The sequence below is a fragment of the Cricetulus griseus genome, chromosome 2 (assembly GCF_003668045.3).
Source record: "Cricetulus griseus strain 17A/GY chromosome 2, alternate assembly CriGri-PICRH-1.0, whole genome shotgun sequence".
In the NCBI taxonomy this organism is placed as follows: Eukaryota; Metazoa; Chordata; class Mammalia; order Rodentia; family Cricetidae; genus Cricetulus; species Cricetulus griseus.
In genome coordinates this window covers 15985537-16005030 of record NC_048595.1, presented here as the reverse complement: position 1 = coordinate 16005030, position 19494 = coordinate 15985537, and the positions used below count along the sequence as shown (strand labels likewise).

The window sequence follows — 19494 nt, the reverse complement described above, 5'->3', positions numbered from 1 at the left end:
GGTTGGCAAACGATGTTTGAGAACTGGAAACAGGATCCTTGGTTTGGAGGGACAGCAGGCTTCTCGAGAGTCAAAGTAAGGCTGCAGGTGACAAGACAGCTAGGAACTCTTTTCGCAGCAGTTTTGGAGTCTGCTCTCACTGGGAATGAGAAAAAACAAACTAGTAGCCTTCTTAAGACCTGAGCAACAATGGCCAGCCTTTTCTTATTGTTTCTCTGCCACCTAGTGGATATTCTGCATTATTACAGAGCGACTTCAAGGCCATCTTCTTTGGTCCATGGTGCCATTCAGACAGGGCTACTGAGGGATGTTTGGCCTTTATTACTTCACAACACTGAAGGTAGGCAGATACCCTTTTTCAGTTAGGGTAGTGGTTCTCAACCTTCCTAATGCTGCGACCCTTTTAATAGTTCCTCATGTGATGACCCCCAACTGTAAAATTATTTTATTGCTACTCCCTAACTGTAATTTTGCTACTGTTAAGAACTGTAAATATCTGATATGCTAGCCCAAAGGGGTCTCTACCCATAGGTTGAGAACAGCTAAGTTAGGGAAAGAGAATCCATCCCAGGCTGCAGAAGACAGCAGGAAACAGACAGCCAAAGTCTCCCTCAGGCAACGCAACTGCTTCTGAAGAGACCAGGAGGCTCCAAACTCAAAGCAACTTCAGTTCTTCTCCAAGTCCTTGCAAGTTGCACGATCCCTCTCGCCAGTTACCAGCCCAGGCAAACAGATGGCACCAGCCTCCTCCAGCCCCAGGCACACATGTGCGCATTGCGCCCCTCCATTTCCCCATTTGAGAATTAGAAAGCCATACCAAAATGTGTACCCATGGATCAATAAGCAAAATTTGACAGTCACAGGACAAAGAATGAAGCAGGCAGGGACTAGGGCTTAGTAGCAGAGCTTGCCTTGAATTCATGCAGACAGGGGATGAAGTAGTCACACAGGCCCCTGAAAACATGCTAAGTGAAAGAAACCAACCACAAAATACTACATTGTGTACCACCCTATATACATAAAACCTCCAAACTGAGAAAGTTTAGGGTGACAGATACAGCCCCAGTGGCTGTTTAGGACTAGAAAGAAGGGGTAGGAGGTTCAAAAGGAATAGCTCAAGGGCTCAGGGGCTTCTGTTCTGGGATACCTGTAGACTCCAGGAGAAAACCCAGAACAGAAGTAGGGGCTTCCTGACAAGCTGACTGCTTAGGCAGGCTGCTGAGATTCCAAAGGCAATGGGGTAGACTGGGGGGTGCTTCTTATGATCCTGGCTGGATATAATTTTAGAATTACTATGGATTTTGAGCACTATCAGATTACGGTTTATTTCCCCTGATCATCTACTTTCCTGAAGATGTGTTCTGTCTACTTTTACAGAAGCACCATGTACCAATGGGGATAATATTTGAATGCGCTAAGTCATGCCAGAGTGAGACACGAGGAACACAGCCTCAGCACAGTAACAACAGTCCAGCTCTTGATTCTCCCTTCATCTCAGTCTTCCAAGGACTTGGGTAGAGTTTAGTTGGCCCATATCAGGAGAAGTTCCCCAGAGTTCCTGTTTCCTGTGATATATTTAAGTTCTATTAAACTCTTCAATAGCAAAAATCTCCTTCAGGAGAACCTGCTGTCCTGTTCTCTAACTAGGGCTGTATGACCCAGGTTAGTCCTGCCCCTAAATGAGCATTATTCAAATTCAGGCTGTCCTCTCAGAAACTGAGGGACCGAAGATAAGCCTGGTTCTAAGTGTATAAAATCTTCCCTAGCAGCTGTGGAGCTGTGGTTGTAAATATTATCTCCCTCTCCCTCTCCCTCTCTCCCTCTCTCCCTCCCTCCCTCCCTCCCTCTCTCTCTCTTTCTCTGTCTCTCTGTCTCTCTGTCTCTCTCTCTCGCACACACACTGCACTAGTAGAATACATATACCAAGCCCTAGGCTTGGCTCCCAGCACAGCATAAACCAAGCATGGTAGCACATGCCTGCTGGGAAGTAGAAGTAGCAGTATCAGAAGTTATCTATCCACAGCTAGCAAATATTTCTTAGTTCTCTCCTTTAATCCTAGCATTTGGAAGGCAGAGGCAACTGGATGGATCTCTGTTGAGTTCAAAGCCAGCCTTCTTTACATAGTGAGTCCAGGCTAGTCCAAGCTATTAAAACAGAGGGTGGGGGTAATTAAGAAGCTAGAGGAAAGCCTACATCAATAGTATTAAAATCTCTTGGTAACATCCCATGCACTGGCGGGGCACACAGCTCAATTTGCTTGGGGTAGCAGGGCAGAGCAAAACTGATGTGCCACCATGATGAGCTCCCGCTAGCTGTTGTTCCTGTAATAGGGTTCTACCACACAAATCAAATACCCCAAACAGAACCTGGGTCTCCAACTCCCAGAGCTTTCCCCAGTGATACTATCAGAACAGTGGGAGAAGCAGAAGGGAACATCAAAAACCATGCTGCAGCAGGAAGCACAACCACGGCTCAAGTCCCCTGGGGGTCTTGGAATAAGCTGGCAGTCAAAGCAGCGAGTGCAGGCTCAGTGCAGGCAGTGACATCGATCCCTCTAGAGGCCAGGAGGATTCGCAGGTACTGTCCACTATCCAGGCGGAGAGACGGCTCTTACTCCAGTATCCCTATGCCCTTAGCTAACAGAAGAAAGGGCTTCCAAAAGGAAGCTCTTCAGAAAGGAAGCCCCAGATGCCCTCCATCAGACCAGGACAGGACAGTCCTCTGAAGCGCCACAAAGACCAGATGGCTGGCATCAGGCACATTCCCCACACCTTCAGAACTGGGCAGTGACAGAAGGAGTAGCCCAAGTGGCCCTGCTTGACAATGACAAGGAAAGTGACGGTGCTACCTACCCCTTTCCATCCTTAAATATAGCAATCCTCTACTCTCGGTGAAACACAACTACCTTCACTTCACATGGGAAATGTTCACTTGCCTCAAGTTAGCAATCAGGGGAGTAGTCAGAGATAAACTCAAACCCCAAGCCTATGAATGCCATTTCCACAGCACTACAATACCAAGTTGTCTAATGTCACTCTCACCAACTATCCCTGCCTCTCTCCACAGGGATGTGACAGAGTCAGGTAAACCCAAAAATGGCTAAGACCCTCTGTTGGGAAAGATGCAGCCAGAGACCAACTGTCAACCTAATTCGGAGCAAATGAAGGGAGGGAAGCAGGCTCTAGGGCCAGATTTCCATTTCCAGCCTTGGGTACTAACCCAGGCCCGGCCTGCTCTCGCCCCTATCTCCTAAGTGCTAGGATCACATGTCTGCATCAAAGTCATCTCAAGATACTAAAAAATTGGAAACTCACTTTTTCTCAGTCAGTGCTGAGAATCAAACCCAGAGCCTTGGGTAGGCTAGGCAACTGTTTTCCACACAGCTAGACTCTCAGCCCTTTCAAGATCCCCTATTCCAGGGGTTCTCAACCTTCCTAACACTGCGACCCTTTATGCCCAACCGTAGACGTATTTTCCTTACTACTTCATTACTGTAATTTTGCTGTTATGAATTGTAAGTTCTTTGAAGACAAGAGGTTTGTCAAGGGGGTCATGACCCACAGGGTGAGAACCACTGCTCTAAGTCACACAAAGAAAGGGTGCCTTATTCCAGTGCTGGCTCTAAATCTCTTTCTCTAAAATGCTGCCTCCCAACTTACCTGCCCTGCACAGAAGACCTTTTCTAGCACTGTTGGCCCTGACCACTGTGAGACACTCAGGCTACAATTTTCAGCTGTGTGATTAGTCACAGATTTTACTTCCAGAGAATACTAGTCAAACCCACAGATTCTAAGTCAGAAAGGTCTATTCTAACTCTGGCTTCAGACATGAGGGAATTACGAATCAAAGTCCCTCTCCAGCCAATGAAGGTATCTTCATTAACAGCTTCACAGGCTGTTAGGAACTTGAGTGTGATACACACTCTGCACTCGGTCAACACAGCTATTTACTCCAACAGCAAACCCGCATGCATTGTTTCTTCTGTGATCCTCAGTGTTAAGTGCCACCCCCCCTTCTCACTATGCATACCTGTTCTCATGTTGTGGTGGAGCAAGACCCTTGGCTACTCCTCAACATGCCCAGGCTCTCCCATATTTACCCAGGCTCCCACCCAGAAATTCTTAGCTGTGCACCTAACTCATATACATACACAGTCATACATCACATTATTTCTGCATATCAATTAATAAATGGCATCAATGGGAGCAGCAGAGCAAGTGACAAGCACCGAGCTACATCCCCAGCCCTGACACTTCATGTTTTGCAGAAGCCTTTCCTGGTTTCTTACCCTCTTCTGTATATCCACAACTATGATTTTTCCTGTTCTGTCCATTAACTCCCCAAGTACTTTCATTCTCTCTATGACAGCTTTCATCCCAGTTTCTATCTCAAAGACAACCTCTCAGCAATGTTTTAAAAGTACATTGTCTCTACATAAAAGCCATTTGGGAGATGGATGGTTTTAAGCAGTTCTTATTCCTTCCAGAAGGATCCTTGTGTTAGCCGACCTAAGGACATTCCTTACCATTCTGAGACACAGAAAACCACACTGCTTGTCTGATCTTCAGAAATTGATTATCCAGGGACATCAAAAAGCACAGAAGTCATTTCCAACAGCAAGATCTCTGGAGCTTTGGGAACTAAATACTGTGTACATGAAGCACTTCTATAAAATTAAATAGCTGGGGAGAAATACTACCTCTTATCAGGCTCTTCCTAAATAAAGTGGAACTTCTTTGCACTGTTAACATTCTTCTCAAAAAAAAAAAAAAAAAAAAAAAACATTGAATCTGAGGCTGAGGTGTAGCTCAGTTGGTAGAGTGCTTGACTATCTCCAGCAATGTATAAAAATATGGCAGTCCATGTCGAGCATCACAGCATGCAGGTGAGCAAGGTCTTTCTCAGCTCTACAGAAAGTTCAAGGCCAACATGGGGTACAAGAGATCCTCCCTGGAATTCATGAGCTTCTGTCTCAAGGAAGAACGAGTCAGTGAATCTATAGCTGGTTAGAGAAAACATGATATCTCTGACATACACCACAGTGGCACCAGCCAACATTTCACACGCCATGTTCTCCCCTTTGCAGTGCAAATTCACAGTACTAGCACGGCACAGCAAAAGCTATCATCTCAGTCAGCCCCCATACTCAGGCATAAAGCCCACCACTATTTCCACCCTAATGAAGTACAGGGGCATTCACACACTGTCCCCAAGACTGCATAGCAGTCAAGGCTCTGCAGTTTCCCTAAGTTGAAGTTCCATGGATTCCACATTTTGATTGCCTATGGAATTTCTAGACTAATTCTTGACCTCTTGAGCAATTTACTGGTCTTCCCAGTCCAGTAAAGTTAGCTCTATTACTTTCTGTAGCTGATAAAAACCTCAATTATCCAAATTAGAGTGCAATCTGGATTCAACTGCCAGGGTTTTAACCTAAATTTACCACTAGATGGCCCTAATCTCTACCATCCAAAAGCTTCTTGTCAGAAAACTCTTACTAAAGGTCTCTTCGAATCATTTTATTTTTTGAGACAGTTTCTCTGTGTCTTTGGAGGCTGTCCTGGAACTAGCTCTGTAGACCAGGCTGGTCTCGAACTCACAGAGATCCGCCTGCCTCTGCCTCCCGAATGCTGGGACTAAGGGCGTGCGCCACCAACGCCCAGCTTCGAATCATTTTAAAGAGCTAGACAGTGTGGTATTAGCACAGGCCTTCCCACCTTCCTAAAGCTGCTCCAAAGTTCATGATCAGAAGTAGCTCAGTAACAGCCTCCAGCAGTTCTGCCTCTGGGACTGGACAGATACCTAAATTAACTGACTGTCAAGCTAATCCACAAAAGTGGGTACTACCTGCTTAATCCTTTACAGCTAAAAATCAACCCTAGCCAGGCAGTGGTGACATGCCTTTAGTCTCAGCAGAGGCAGGCAGATCTCTGTGAGTTCAAAGATAGCCTGGTCCATAGAACAGAGTTCAGGACAACCGGGGCTACACAGAGAAACCATGTCCCACAAAAAGTGAACAAACAAACAATAAAAAACCTAAATAAATAATCAAGGGAAAAAAATCTATCCACCTGATGGAACAGGGAGCAGCAGTAACACAGTAACATTTACTGAGATGAGACAGATAACACAGATCAGGAAATCTTCTGAAAAGGAACAAAGCAACCATGATTTCTATGTATTTCCTAGAAGCCCAACTCAGCCTATGAGAACAGCTTTATTCATTCATTTCTAACACTAATCCGTACTACCTGAAATCTGCTACTGTGTTCCCTCTGGGAGTGCACTGAAATATTCCTGAGGAGAAAACACATCAACTTCCATGAAACCTCACATAACACAGGATCAGGTACTAGAAAGTGCTTCTGCTTACAGCACCTACTCCACTCATACCCGTAACTTCAGCTATATGGGTTTCCAGGTCAGAATGATGCTTGACTCTGCACACAGGCACATTAGATACCTATCTCACTCTCCTTTGAGGCTAAAGACACAAAGATAAGAGTAATTGAGGCACTTCACTCTCAGCTTTTAGTGTCCTGTTCTAGACACCCATAAAGGCACCTGGAAGCCGTCAGTCACTTTCTTAAACCTGCAGTCACTTTGCATTCCAGACCATCAGAGTCTCTCAAACAGATCACACCAGATGAGATCACCCTCAACAGGAGCTGTAATCTCCTGGGAACCAGAATAGAGCCAGCCTCAAGCAGTAACTTCACCACATCATCCTGCAGAACCTGAACTTATTCACTGACCAAGCAGACCACACCTTGACCAGTGGCTTAATTATGCATACCTCTTGACCCTGCCCAATTCTTCCCATACACTTTTATAAAGCTTATAACCCCCAAGGACAGACTTGGATTCAATGTATCCCTTTTTCAGTATTCACCAACATGGCCTTGCAAGCTAAATCTCCTTTCTTGGCTTTTGGCACTGCTCATACCTTTAGTTGGCATACTGGGGGTGAGTGGCTAAGATTAGCATGTTGGGACTCCTGGAATCTGGTGGTATACTCCAGTAAAAGTAGCAGAATAAGCAAAATAGACAGGCCAAGAACTCAGAAGCCAGAAGGCAGCTCAATAAGATCAACACAATACCTCCATCACAAGGGATACCTGAGGGTCAGTAATTCCTACAGAGAGCAGACAGTGGCCAGGGACCAGAGCTCCCTGAAATACTGCTGACAGGATGTGACAGACCAGTCAGGGCTGCTTCTGATGTATACTCCAATAGGTAACAGAGTACTACACTCACCTTTACCTCTAAAACCTGTCCCTTCTACTTCAGAAAAAGGCTGCAATGACACCCATGACACCACACTTGCTGCAGAGCTTTCTTTACATCCTGGCCTCACTAATCTACACAATTATTTTAAACATCCCCTTAAGACATATATTTCAGTCTTCCTGCAATGCAGGACTCTAATGTATATACCTTTAATAGGCAAATATCCACCTTCACAAAGTTTAACAATTCTATCAGTAGTTAGCTCTAATGCCCACACTACCCAAAGGCAGACAGAAGTGTCTAGGAAAAAGCATAGATGGAACGCAGTACTCAGTGCTGAGGAGAACAGGATGGGGCCCTGTCACTCAAACCTGGGGCTAACTGCAGGCAAACACTGTAAAGGGGAAGCCAGGATCCCAGCTGCCATACAGCTGTGTTGGGAAAAGATGTCTAAATTGCCTCATTTTCTTCACCATTTACAGAATTAAGGGATTATATGGACTGTTCTCAATTCTGTGATTACAAAACACAAGGACTATGAAATGACCACAAAACTGTTCACCCACCTGTCCTTAGCTTGTTTTAAATTCTCATACCTAAATATGACATAAAATAACCACTTGTGCAGAGTGGAGCTGCTCAGCAGTTAAGAGCACTGGCTACAGCTCCAGGGAACCCAGGTTCAATTCCCATCACCCATTCCTCCTGCCCCTGGCATCTGACGCCCTCTTCTGGCCTCCCAGGGACTGCATGCATGTAGTGCACAAACACACATGTAGGCACAACACCCAAACACATAAAATACAATGACAAACTGGATGTGGCGATGCACACCTTTCATCTCAGCACTTGGGAGGCAGAGGCAGGTGCAGTGACACAACTGATCTCTGCACTTGGGAGGCAGGCAGATTACTTGAGTTAAGGCCAGCATGATCTACAAAGCAAGTTCCAGGCCAGCCAGGACTACACAATGAAAACCTTGTCTCAAAAACAAAAAACAAAAACAAAAAGAAGCCTTAATCCCAGCACTCGGGAGGCAGAGGCAGGCAGATATCTGAGTTCGAGGCCAGCCTGGTCTACAAAACTACACAGAGAAATCCCGTCTCCAAAAAAAAAAAAAAAATCTCTAGTACAGTTACCCAGTGACTTTCACAGTCTTATGGGGGGTTGATTGACAGTGGGTCACATACCAATAATAGCCTCCAGAGGACTATGGGTACTGCAGCATATGTACAGCAACTAGAGTAGGTACTGAGATCTTTACTCTGCCTGATGACATAGACACTGCTTGACATTCATTATCCAGTGTCTCCAGTGTCTCACGTGGGACACATCCTCACTAAATACTAGGAAATTAATGTGTCATAGTATGCACACAGGCAAGCCTTTGACTTGGGAACAGTTCAAAGTAGGATGAGACCACAGTTATTCAAGAAAAGACAGCTGTCAAAACTGTAAGAGAAAGAAACTTCCAACTAGAAGGCAGGTGTTAGCTACTTGATTCTGTTATAGTCTCCAGTGCATCAAGTGTTTTTCGTTTTTTCTTTTGTCTTTTTTTTTTTTTTTTTTAAGCAAGAGTCTGTAGCCCAGGCTGTCCTGAAACTCTGTAGACTAGGCTGGCCTCATACAGAGATCTCCACCCTGGGTGCGAGGATTAAAGGTGTGCACCACAACACCCTGCTTGCATGAAGCGCTTTTAAATATACTACTTATTAAATTTACCAATGACTGCTGAGAAGAAACAAACTTTTTAAGCTAGCTTAGCTCGTTGGCATCCTCCAAGCAACAGAATGAGAACATTTCAATGTACTTAAATGTGGCCCCCACTGCCCCCACATGCTGCCTGAAAGAAATCACTCATAGGTTCTAGCTGAGTACAACCTGAAAGTGGAGGTCCTTGTGGTTTATAGTACACTACCATGGCCATGGCTACAAAGTGAGGTTTTAAAGAGAAGGGGGGGCACTCTGAAAAGACTCCCAGAAACACCTTACATGGCAGTGCAAAAAACAGAATACACTTGGTGAGGTCTTCAGTTTCTCTGTATAATTATGCCACCATGCTCTAAAGCTGGTGGACACAGAGAATGATTTACAGAGAACAAGGAAAGCTAACATAGGGGTGTGATTGGAAGCTCCTTTCCTCATACTTGGCTCTTGCTTGTTTGGGTATGGGGATGTTTAAGGTGTGGTGGGGGCAGGAGTAAGACCTCAGGACCTTGAGTTGCCCAGTCTGGCCTCAAACTTCATAAATAGCCAAGGAGGCCCCAAACTTCTGATCCCCCTGCCTCTACTTCCCAGTAGCTTAGATTACAGGCATGTGCCACCATCCTTGATTTTCAATCCTTAAGCAGGGCCACTGTATACAGTGTTTGTTTTTGAGGCTGTCTCATGTAGCCCAGGCTAACCTGGAACTCACTATAGGCAGGTAAAGATGATCATGGGCACCTCATCTTCTGACCTCTACCTCCCATGCTGCAGACAGAAAACAGGGCTTCCTGGGTACAGAGCAAGCACTCTACCAACCTACCCACTCCCCAGCCCCAGTAAACTGCTTATCCAGTAACTATTCTGAGCCAAATGTTGAGCTAAGCATTGTTCTAAGACAGACATAGAGCCACAATGGAGGACCCACAGCTACTAAGATGATGGGGACAGACATCTCTGCTCTCCAAAATATCATGGCAAGATCCAGTTACCTCTCCCTAGAATGGTCAAAAAGCAAGATGCACTGGTTAAAACATGCAAAGCAGGAACCAGCAAGTTAGCAGCTCATGGCTCAATTGACTAAGACACTTGCCGCCAAGACTAACAACCTGAGGCTAATCATGGAATCCACTGCTGAAAGAAAGAAGAGTTCACGTGCCATGGCCTTCTCACACATACACTCACAAAATAAATAAAAATGCAATTAAAAACAAAAAATAGTAAACCTCCAATGTGCCTCTTTCAAACAATCCGCTTCCCACCCAGCCCTGCTTACTTCTAGCACAATGTAATCATAACAAACTTGAGTCCCCATGGAGCCTGCACTGAACTGGACTGATGTTCTAGCTTCTCAAACAAATCAGTATAATGCAAAGGTAAATGTATCATTCTTGCGGACCAAAGAAAATGAATCACATCAACAAAACAAAACTTTGTAATATGATATTAACAACTCCCTAGGAGCAGTGATCCTCAAACTTGGCTGCATGGAAAACTATTTGTAAGTTTCACTACGCAAGCTGTACTTTAAGTAATCAAATTTGAAAGCCACCGATGAGAGCAGGCTGGGACGAGTGCTGTAGTTTCCCGCTGCACTCCAGGGGTATGCTAACCCTGCCTTCCAACATCACAAGATGAGATCTTCACAAATGTTTCTGCACTAACAACTGCTCTGATCTACTCAGCATACAAGGTGAGGAATTTCTGAGCTGCTCTCAAATTCAGGAGGGAAAGCATAAACCTGAACATGTGGAGGAAAACAATACGAGTTTACTGCCAGAAAACAAAAATAAAGCCTTAAAATTTTAATCCAAAATTTGTCAGATGTTGATGTCATGTAACAGTCACATCCTCAGTTCTAAATACCTGAAAAGTAAGAGGCGGAGGGAACACAATGACCTTCAGGCTGGCTTATGAAGGGTTTTGTTTGTTTAATATATCTGAAAAGAATTCATATACAAAGAACTGGGACACAAGAAAGCATTGGTTCAGCACTGACGAATCCACAAGATTAGGACTGGGGAAGATTACCTAAACATTTTTTAAAATTGGAACCTGCAAACAAAATAATCTGATAAATCTCTATTAACACTTATGAAGAGTCATGAGGCTCTTGCCATTTTTCTTGAATGTGAAAGCTTCAGCCAGTTGTTCAAGGGTTCCTCAGAGGCATGGAAGAAAAAAGGGGATAGCCCTGACTGGTCCCCATGTTGGTTAAGTATGCTCCCCACCCCACATGCTCATAGCTTCTTAATGAAGCAGGCCTGTAACCTCACCACCTGAAAGGAGATGGTAGTCTTCATAACCATTCGTCTTCTAGCACCATCCCTTAAGGAACCCTGTGTACCAGGTCTTCAGCTGAATCAAGGAACACTACAGTCAGTTGTAAATCTATGCTAAGCATATAAGAAAATGACTGACAGGGGCAAAAGAACGTCTTCTTTTAATTAGGAACTCAATCCATTTGGTGTATTTCAAAAGGTGCAATACTTTTTTTTTCATTTATCAATGAAAGAAGTTAGAAATTATCCCCCCTCCCCAAATCAGCAAAGGGCAAATAAATACCCTTGAAAGTCACAGTCACATACAGAGTGCATCCTAAAAGAGGGGCAAGACAGCTTCCATCCACCTTTATGAGTTTCATCAAAGACTGGATCCACTCAAGGGTGGAGAGAAAAGGCAACTTTCAAGAAGGAGTATGTTATTAAATGAGGCGTTTCTACACTCCTTCCTAAGAGCACCAGGTGGGGACACATTTGCTAAACTAGACCTGGGGAGTGGAATGTGGAAATAATCTGTCCTCCTGCTAAGGGCTGTCCACTGGTTAACAAATTTTAAAAAACAAGACTAAGAAACAACCCTCCCCACACACCCCAAAAGGAGAGAAGGGCTGGGGGTGGGGGGAATCTAAGATGCTCCAGATTGCTCTCCAAAATGGAACCAGGGAGCAGCTTTGACAATTCAAATTAGTCTGTTACAAAGTCATCACAAGCATGCCTTGCTTTTAAACAAAACAAAACAAAACAAAAGATTGGTGGGATCTTTTTTTTTTTTTTTAAACAAGGAAACAAAAACTAACACTCGTCACTTTTCAGACAATACACAATTATTCAAAATTAACTATTACTGGAAGGGCAAGGAGGGAGCCATACCAACGGGCCTTGTCTCACGTGAGTGCATGTGGGTAGGTGCAGGGCGTTTGTCATTATTGCAGAAACCAATTTTAATTTTTAATCTTTAGTTTGATTTAAACATTGCTTTTAGTATGATGACAACACCAGCTGTGCAGAAAGGGCTCTGGAGAGGCGTTCATAGCAGCACACACCTGCGGCTCTTCTTCGGTTCTGGAGGCTCCAGGGCAGCCAATATTGCTTCATCAAACACATTCTTTAGGCCTTTCTGAAAAGGGGTAGAAAGAAGAAATGGGCAATCTGATTTTCAGTATAACAACAGAACTGGAGTTCATCTTTAAAACAGTCAAACCACAAAGACAGTGGGCAAACAAAGAAACATTAATAACCCTGAAACTCAACCTAACAATCTTGTTTCACCCAGTTGTCTCGTCAGGCACAGGAGAGATTCAGCAATGCTGGTACAGATGAGTAGACACTTGTGAGTGGTCCTCAGAGATAGTTTTTGCAAACCAATATATATCACAAGAAGCAAACAAGCACATGTCATTCGATCGTTCGATGAGTTGTGTGATGTGTTGCAAGAACATTGTAGGTAGGAACAAGGGAAGCAGCTCTGCATTCAGATGGAGCAGCAGCATGTAAACAGAGAATACACCTGGACAGTGGCATCCATGTTATATGGAAGGCAGGAAGTGGGCAGCAAGGGTATGGCAGCTATAAATATATTCACTTTGAATTCCCTTTATCCCACTACATAGACAGAGCCAAGGCGATTCAAGGAAGAAGAGGCAGGTACCTGATAGAAAAGTGAGGTTAGAGCCAGTCAGTGCAATAGGAATAAAGCTTCACCAGGCATTTATACAAACAATTGTATATTTTTAATTTCAAAATGTAAAGATAACCACAATTGTATGTTTCCCTCACAACAACAAAATCAAAAGCAGGAAAATATAAAGGCAGTAGCTTTACATTTCAACATCAGCAAACCTTAAGTCAATTGTTAAATGGATGCTAGGATTAGGAGATAATGTGTAACAACAATGAACTCGTATAAAGCAGTAGCAGATACATGGATACCTTCCCCACCCCAGAATGACAAACACTCCACCTACAGCACCAATAGCCAAAGAAAGAGCAACACAAAGTTTCACTGCACACAGGAAAACCACAGAATCCTCCCTTCCCCGATACACTCTACTAGCAAGTCAACCTTTTCAGTTTGTCATGCAATTACAATTAACAATCAGTAATTACTGAGTAAAATGATGTTTAGTGATACTTTCTCCATCTAGAACTAACATCTAGAAGGGTTAAAACTCTTATTTTCTCTGAGACATCATTCTTAATGCCAGGCCACATTCCTTTTTGCAATAATAATTCAAACTAAAAGCTCTGAGCATCAGGCAACTCAAGCAGCAGAAAGTTAAACAAGTCTAACGTGACTACTGATCACAAAAAATATTCTAAGATATTGCATTCATGATCAAAAATGAATACAGAGTTTGCTCTAATGTGTTGAGTAAGAAGACGCAGAGGCTTTCAAACAGGATGGTTTTATTCCTTTGTTTTAAATGATCTTTCTACAGTAGTGGGACAGGAAGCAGCAGCAAAGAGGGGAAGGAGAAAACAGTTTAGAATATACAGCACTTCCTTTTGGGTTGAGTTTCCGGAGGCTCGAGGGCAGCTAGGATAGCCTCATCAAACACATTCTTCAGACCTCTCTACAAGACAGAGGGGAGGAGAGAGAATAGCAGCCAGGTTAGAGGATTAGAGACTAGCAGATACAACAGCAGTCTGGGTTAAAAGAGCTGAATTCACAGAAGCAATGTGCTTAAGGAAGGAGACACTAGAATGTTCACTCTTGAGTGAGAGAGTACTGAGAAGAGTAGATAACTGAACAGAAATTTCAACTCAAAAAAAGTTAACTAAGCAAGGAAAAAACTAATAAAAAATACAGTATGTAACTTCTAAAAAATCACACACTGAAATCTAATATTACATTTTGGTATAAAATCTCAAGAAGAAAAAAATAGCTATGTAAATAAAAGATAGATGTGTTCGAAAAAGTGAGATTCACCCAACATTACTAATGATGATGGCAACATACATATTTTGGAAATAAATCTATTAGAATTCCAGGCTTTTGTGAATTCAGCCCCTGAATAACTGAAGGGCACAAATAGCAACTAACAGGCATGCTACATGTCTCTAGGTTCAGTGACATATCTGAATGGGATTAATCGGGGTTTAGTAAGTCAGTTTCCCAGCCACTCAGGAGTATTCCCTGTGCAACAGTAGCAGCAACTCTAAGGAGTTTATGAAGAATGGACCCCAGAAACAGCATGCACTTCAGGTACTCAGCAATGTTATTAGAGCAAGGAACCACCAACCCAAGTCATAAGGAAACAAAGAATGGGGTCTCAAAATGAAAGTCAGCAAGCAGTCTGATGCTTTCAGATGTCTGCATGGATCCAGCGCACAGAGCATGGAATGGAAACAGAACATCCTCACATCTACAGGGACCAGGCTACAAATACACTTACAGCTCTGCCAGAAACTCCAAGGCTATGGGATTGGCAGCAGTGAACTCTCCAGCCCAGACACCTACCCCTGAGGCCACAGGTTTACCACCCACAACAGTTTCACATGTTCTTTAGGTCAGTTTGTTCATAAGTAAAAAATTTCCCAAAAATTCCAGAACATAGCCCCAGTGGTGTCATCCACTGGACCACCCTCCTTATACCCTACATACCCTCAGAGGAACCATACCCACACAATCCATTTTATACAAAATAAATGAGAGCAATCAAAAAATGAGATTTAAATGTTTTCCTCTTTTACATCATGTTCCCAGTAGAAACAGTACACAAACACTAAAGTACCTCTGCAATCTGTCCACACATCTGCATGAACCCTCACAAGCAAATAAGAAGAAATGAGAGGGTAGGAGGGAAATACTTTGCAAGGACTATAAACAGAGGAAGAGGACTGCTAGAAAGTAGGGTACAACCCACTGAAGAAGGAACTTATAGCCAGGTGAGGTGGCTTAATCCCAGCACTCAGGAGGCAGAGAGGAAAGTCTGAGCTTGGAGCCAGTCTGAGCTACAGAGTGAAACCTGTCTCAAAAAAAAAATTTTTTTTAATAATCAAAAAAACAATCCTTTCTTGTGTATTTATTTACTTCAGGAAAATATCAACAACTACCTTATGAAACAAGGCTAATCTTGGCTTTACTAGTTGTATTATTATATAAAACTTTTAGTTATAGAGGAATCAACAATAGAACCTCAAGTCTAACCCCATTTTATTTTGTTTTTTAAGATTTATTTATTATGTATACAGTGTTCTTCCTGCCAAAAGAGGGCAACAGATCTCATTATAGATGACTGTGAGCCACCATGTGGTTGCTGGGAATTGAACTCAGAACCTCTGAAAGAGCAGCTAGTGTTCTTAACCTCTGAGCCATCTCTCCAGCCCCTATTTTCTATCTTTTACCCCTCTGATTTCTCCTAACTTCAGAATCTGGAAGGAAAAATGTTTTTCCTATGTAACTCCCACACTTCTACATAACTTGATAATTTGCTCATACTGTGGAACTCTTACATAGAGTATCCAACTGTCTAAAATAAGCTTCACCAGTGACCTAAAACTGGGTCCACTTGGCCCACTCACCTCTATTTCCCCATAAGCTCTTGAGAATTTTTTAAATATTTGCTTCAAAAATGAGATCAACTGTTAAACTGGGCTAGGGGATGTGAAACTAAGAAATTGTGCCTTAAAGTTATCCTACAGAAATGGTTAAGTACAAAAGCTTAATGTTTAAATACACAACCAAGTAAAAAGCTGAGAGTTTAAATTATGCATCTGGTCCTATGTACACTAAAGCGCTCATAAAAATCTAACTATGCATAATTATATCACTGACATGCATTTGATCAAAAACCCAACAATATTAAAAATGAACAATTGCTGAAAAAGCACAATGAATATAACTGGACTTATATTAGTAACCTCTATCATTACCAAAATCTTTCCTTTGTTCCTAGAACCAGGAATAGACAATGTATGGTTAGTAACTATCAACTTAACAGAATCCAGACATATCTGGCAAATGGCATCTGGGTATGCTTGTGGGGGATGAACTTGATTACATTAATTGATATGGGCAGACCTTTCTTGAATGGGGGTGGAACCATTCCCCGGGGAAGAGGAGTTGGGACTGGATAAGGACAAAGCACTAGCACACTCATCTGTCCATCTCTTGACTGGATGCCTGTGAGCAGCTGCTTAAGCTCCTGCACCTTGGCTTCCACCATGAAGGACTGTACTTTATACTGTGAGCCAGAAGAAACCTTTCTCCTGTATGTTGCTAGAGCAAGAGGAGAACACAATGCTATAAAGCCTCCAAAGACTGAACTGCACAAGCATGTGAAACTCTCATTCACTGCTCGCTGAACTCAGCTCCAAGAGGACTTCCAGTCACATCACTCAGAAATGGCCAGGGAAAAATTCCAAAAGGAAAATAATACCCTCAAAAACACAGGACTGGGGGCTAGAGAGATGGCTCAGAGGTTAAAGAGCACAGGCTGCTCTTCCAGAGGTCCTAAGTTCAATTCCTAGCACTCGCATGGTAGCTCACAACTGTCTATAACTGTAGTTCCATGGGATCAGATGCCCTCTTCTGCTGTGCAGACTTACATGCAGACAAAACACCCATATACATAAAATAGATAAATAGGAGGCTGGAAAGATGGCTAGCAGCTAAGAATACTGGCTGCTCTTCCAGAGGTCCCAGGATCAATTCCCAGCACCACATGGCAGCTCACAACTATCTGTAACTCCAGTTCCAGGAGATCTCTCTCACACACACACACACACACACACACACACACACACACACACACACACACACACACACACACACACACACACGAGATGAAAGTTTAAAAAAAAAAATTCAAAATTTTAACATTGGAGTTCTGATAAGCTACTGATCTAGACTATTATAATCACAGGCTCAAAATTTTTAATTTCCTTTGGTTGTTTTCTAAATACAGACTTAAAAGTAATTCTCGCTGTGCTGAAAACATCTTTGGTTTACAGACATTTGTTAACTGCTTTTCTACAATGAGGACTTCAGTGCAGATTACATCAGTGGTAATACTAAAACATATCTTTTTGTAACTTTCAAAAAATTCATGTAAGCTTCAGGCAGTCAAGACTTGGACCCACCTATAAGAGGTCAAACAGACCCCAGATAAGTACTCCTGTCAATCAATAGCTTAACCTTTCCTGCCTACTGCTGTCCCTGAGGATGGATTCTCTCCTTCCCCCTGGTCTTGGCATTCCTTTTACCACCACCCTTTCTCCCCAACTACCAGGATCACAGGCCTGGAAGTTTCAAGTTTATACCCAATATAAAGACCTACGACCTCCTCCCACCCCCCCACCCCCCTACCCCACAAAGCTCCTTATCTTCCTTCTGTTCCTAGCTTGTACCTGTCCCCCAAAATTTCCAAACAACTACAGAATGCAAACATGCCAGCCTCAGGTAATACTTCAGAACCAGCAAGGCCTGGATTTGCTGAAAGCTAATGTAAACTAGATGCTTCTGACATAATTTCTGGCAGGCTTGAGCCCCTGCTTTGGACTAGCATTCCAGACTGCTCCAAAGCAGCCTGGCCTCCCCTACCCCAGAGCCTTACTTAAACCAGCATTCCAGCTTTCTTGGGCCCTGACAACAATGTCCTAATTTCAGCTAAGAAGCAGTTATAAGAGAGACTACATTGCGTCTTATCACAAACAAAAGGTTGGAACATCAGATCCAAATTCTGGCAGTTCCCCTCTACCAGGCAGAAGGACAAATGGCTACCTATGGTGCTCCTTAGCATCTCAAAGCACAGGCTGACTTCCAGGTCCCCTCAGTACCCCCAGCACCTGTTACACAGAGACTATGTTGGTATCCTGGCTCTTCTCACCCAACTCCTCACCCTAAACTTCTCCATCTTGGAAGCTTCCCTCCTCCACCAGCTTCTCCCTTATAACTCAGCTATTTCCACTATGTCCTCTCTTGACCACTCTCTCTTAGTCACCTTCCTCTTCCTCTCTCATTCTACCCTCTCTCTTCTCATGACCAAGTCTAGTCTGCTGGCCATGCTCAGCCTATTGTTTTCTCTCTCTGCTCTGGATCCATCAGATGCCTCTGGCTATACTCTCCCTCACATCTATAATAAAAACCTTCCTCTCAGCCATGCCTTGAACGGCCATGTTGTCGGTTTATACTCTCTGTAGAACTGCACTCAACAGTATGCATTCACAGACATGAATAATTTTTTTAAATTTTTTAAGAGAATAAGAATAAAAGGAAGAGTCTCTGTTATCTTAAAGCTCAAATAACAACTAGTAATCAAAAATTAACTACACAGAGATATGGGTTCCAGAGCTCTTACCTGTGTGAGGGCGGAACACTCCACATACTTAACAGCCTTCAGATCCCGGGCCAGCTTCTCAGCAGTCTCTGGAGTGATAGGCTTCTGTTTGTTCTTGGCAAGTTTCTCAATAGTAGAGGGGTCATCTCTGAGATCAATTTGGGTCCCAACAAGCAAGAAAGGAGTCTTTGGACAGTGGTGAGTTATCTCAGGCACCCACTAAAAAGGTTTTAAATGCTCTTATTAATCCACAAATCTCTGAAACTTTACAGGCAACAGAATATCTGTACAGATTGCAAGAGTCTGACTCACCTTTTCTTTCACATTTTCAAATGAGGATGGAGAGACCACTGAAAAACATACTAGGAAAACGTCTGTTTGTGGGTAACTCAGCGGTCGTAGTCTGTCATAATCCTCTTGCCCTAAAGAAAAGTTAGGAGAAGTCAGCAACTGAAATCTGATGTCTACATAGCATTAAAATCACAGGTCTAAGAAAATGAAAATCATAGGTCAAGAGCTCTTTAGTAGGTAGTGAGTATCTAGCACGCACATAGCACTGGGTTCAACCCCCATACCACATTAAAACCAGGCATGGTTGGCACAAGACTATAATCTCAGCACTAGGGAGACAGAGGCAGGAAGGTTGAGTGTGAGGCAATCTGAGCAACATGAGACCAGGTGGGGGGGAAAAAAAAAGGTAAAGATGGATATGGCAGATCTAGCAAGATCACTCTCAGCTGGTAAACATGGTGCCATGAGTTAGGCTCCCATGCCTAACAACCTGAGTTCCATCCCCAGGAACAGATGGTGAGAGGAGGGAACAAACTCCCAAGTTTACCCTCCTGACCTCCACACGCATATGCTGTGGCATATGCTTCCACATAAATAAATAAAAGGAAAATTTAAAAATAAAATTTAAAAAGAAAAAAATATGGAGATAGTGGAACATACACATAAACTCAGCACTCGGGAGGCAGAGGCAGGAGAACCACAAGTT

The 19494-nt window shown here is 43.3% G+C and overlaps 1 protein-coding gene across 1 annotated transcript in view; it reads right to left on the bottom strand.

The window, feature by feature from the left end:
• Nucleotides 1-10846: 10846 nt before the first annotated feature.
• The window catches only part of Cdc42 (cell division cycle 42), a 39984-nt gene continuing 31336 nt past the window's right edge, over nucleotides 10847-19494 (bottom strand). Inside the window, exons 4-6 of the mRNA XM_027399757.2 lie at nucleotides 18810-18919; nucleotides 18519-18716; nucleotides 10847-12334 (exon numbers count right to left, since the gene is read on the bottom strand). Coding sequence (XP_027255558.1) covers nucleotides 12245-12334; nucleotides 18519-18716; nucleotides 18810-18919 — 398 coding nt within the window. The 3' untranslated portion in view covers nucleotides 10847-12244. The remainder of the gene's footprint in view (nucleotides 12335-18518; nucleotides 18717-18809; nucleotides 18920-19494) is intronic.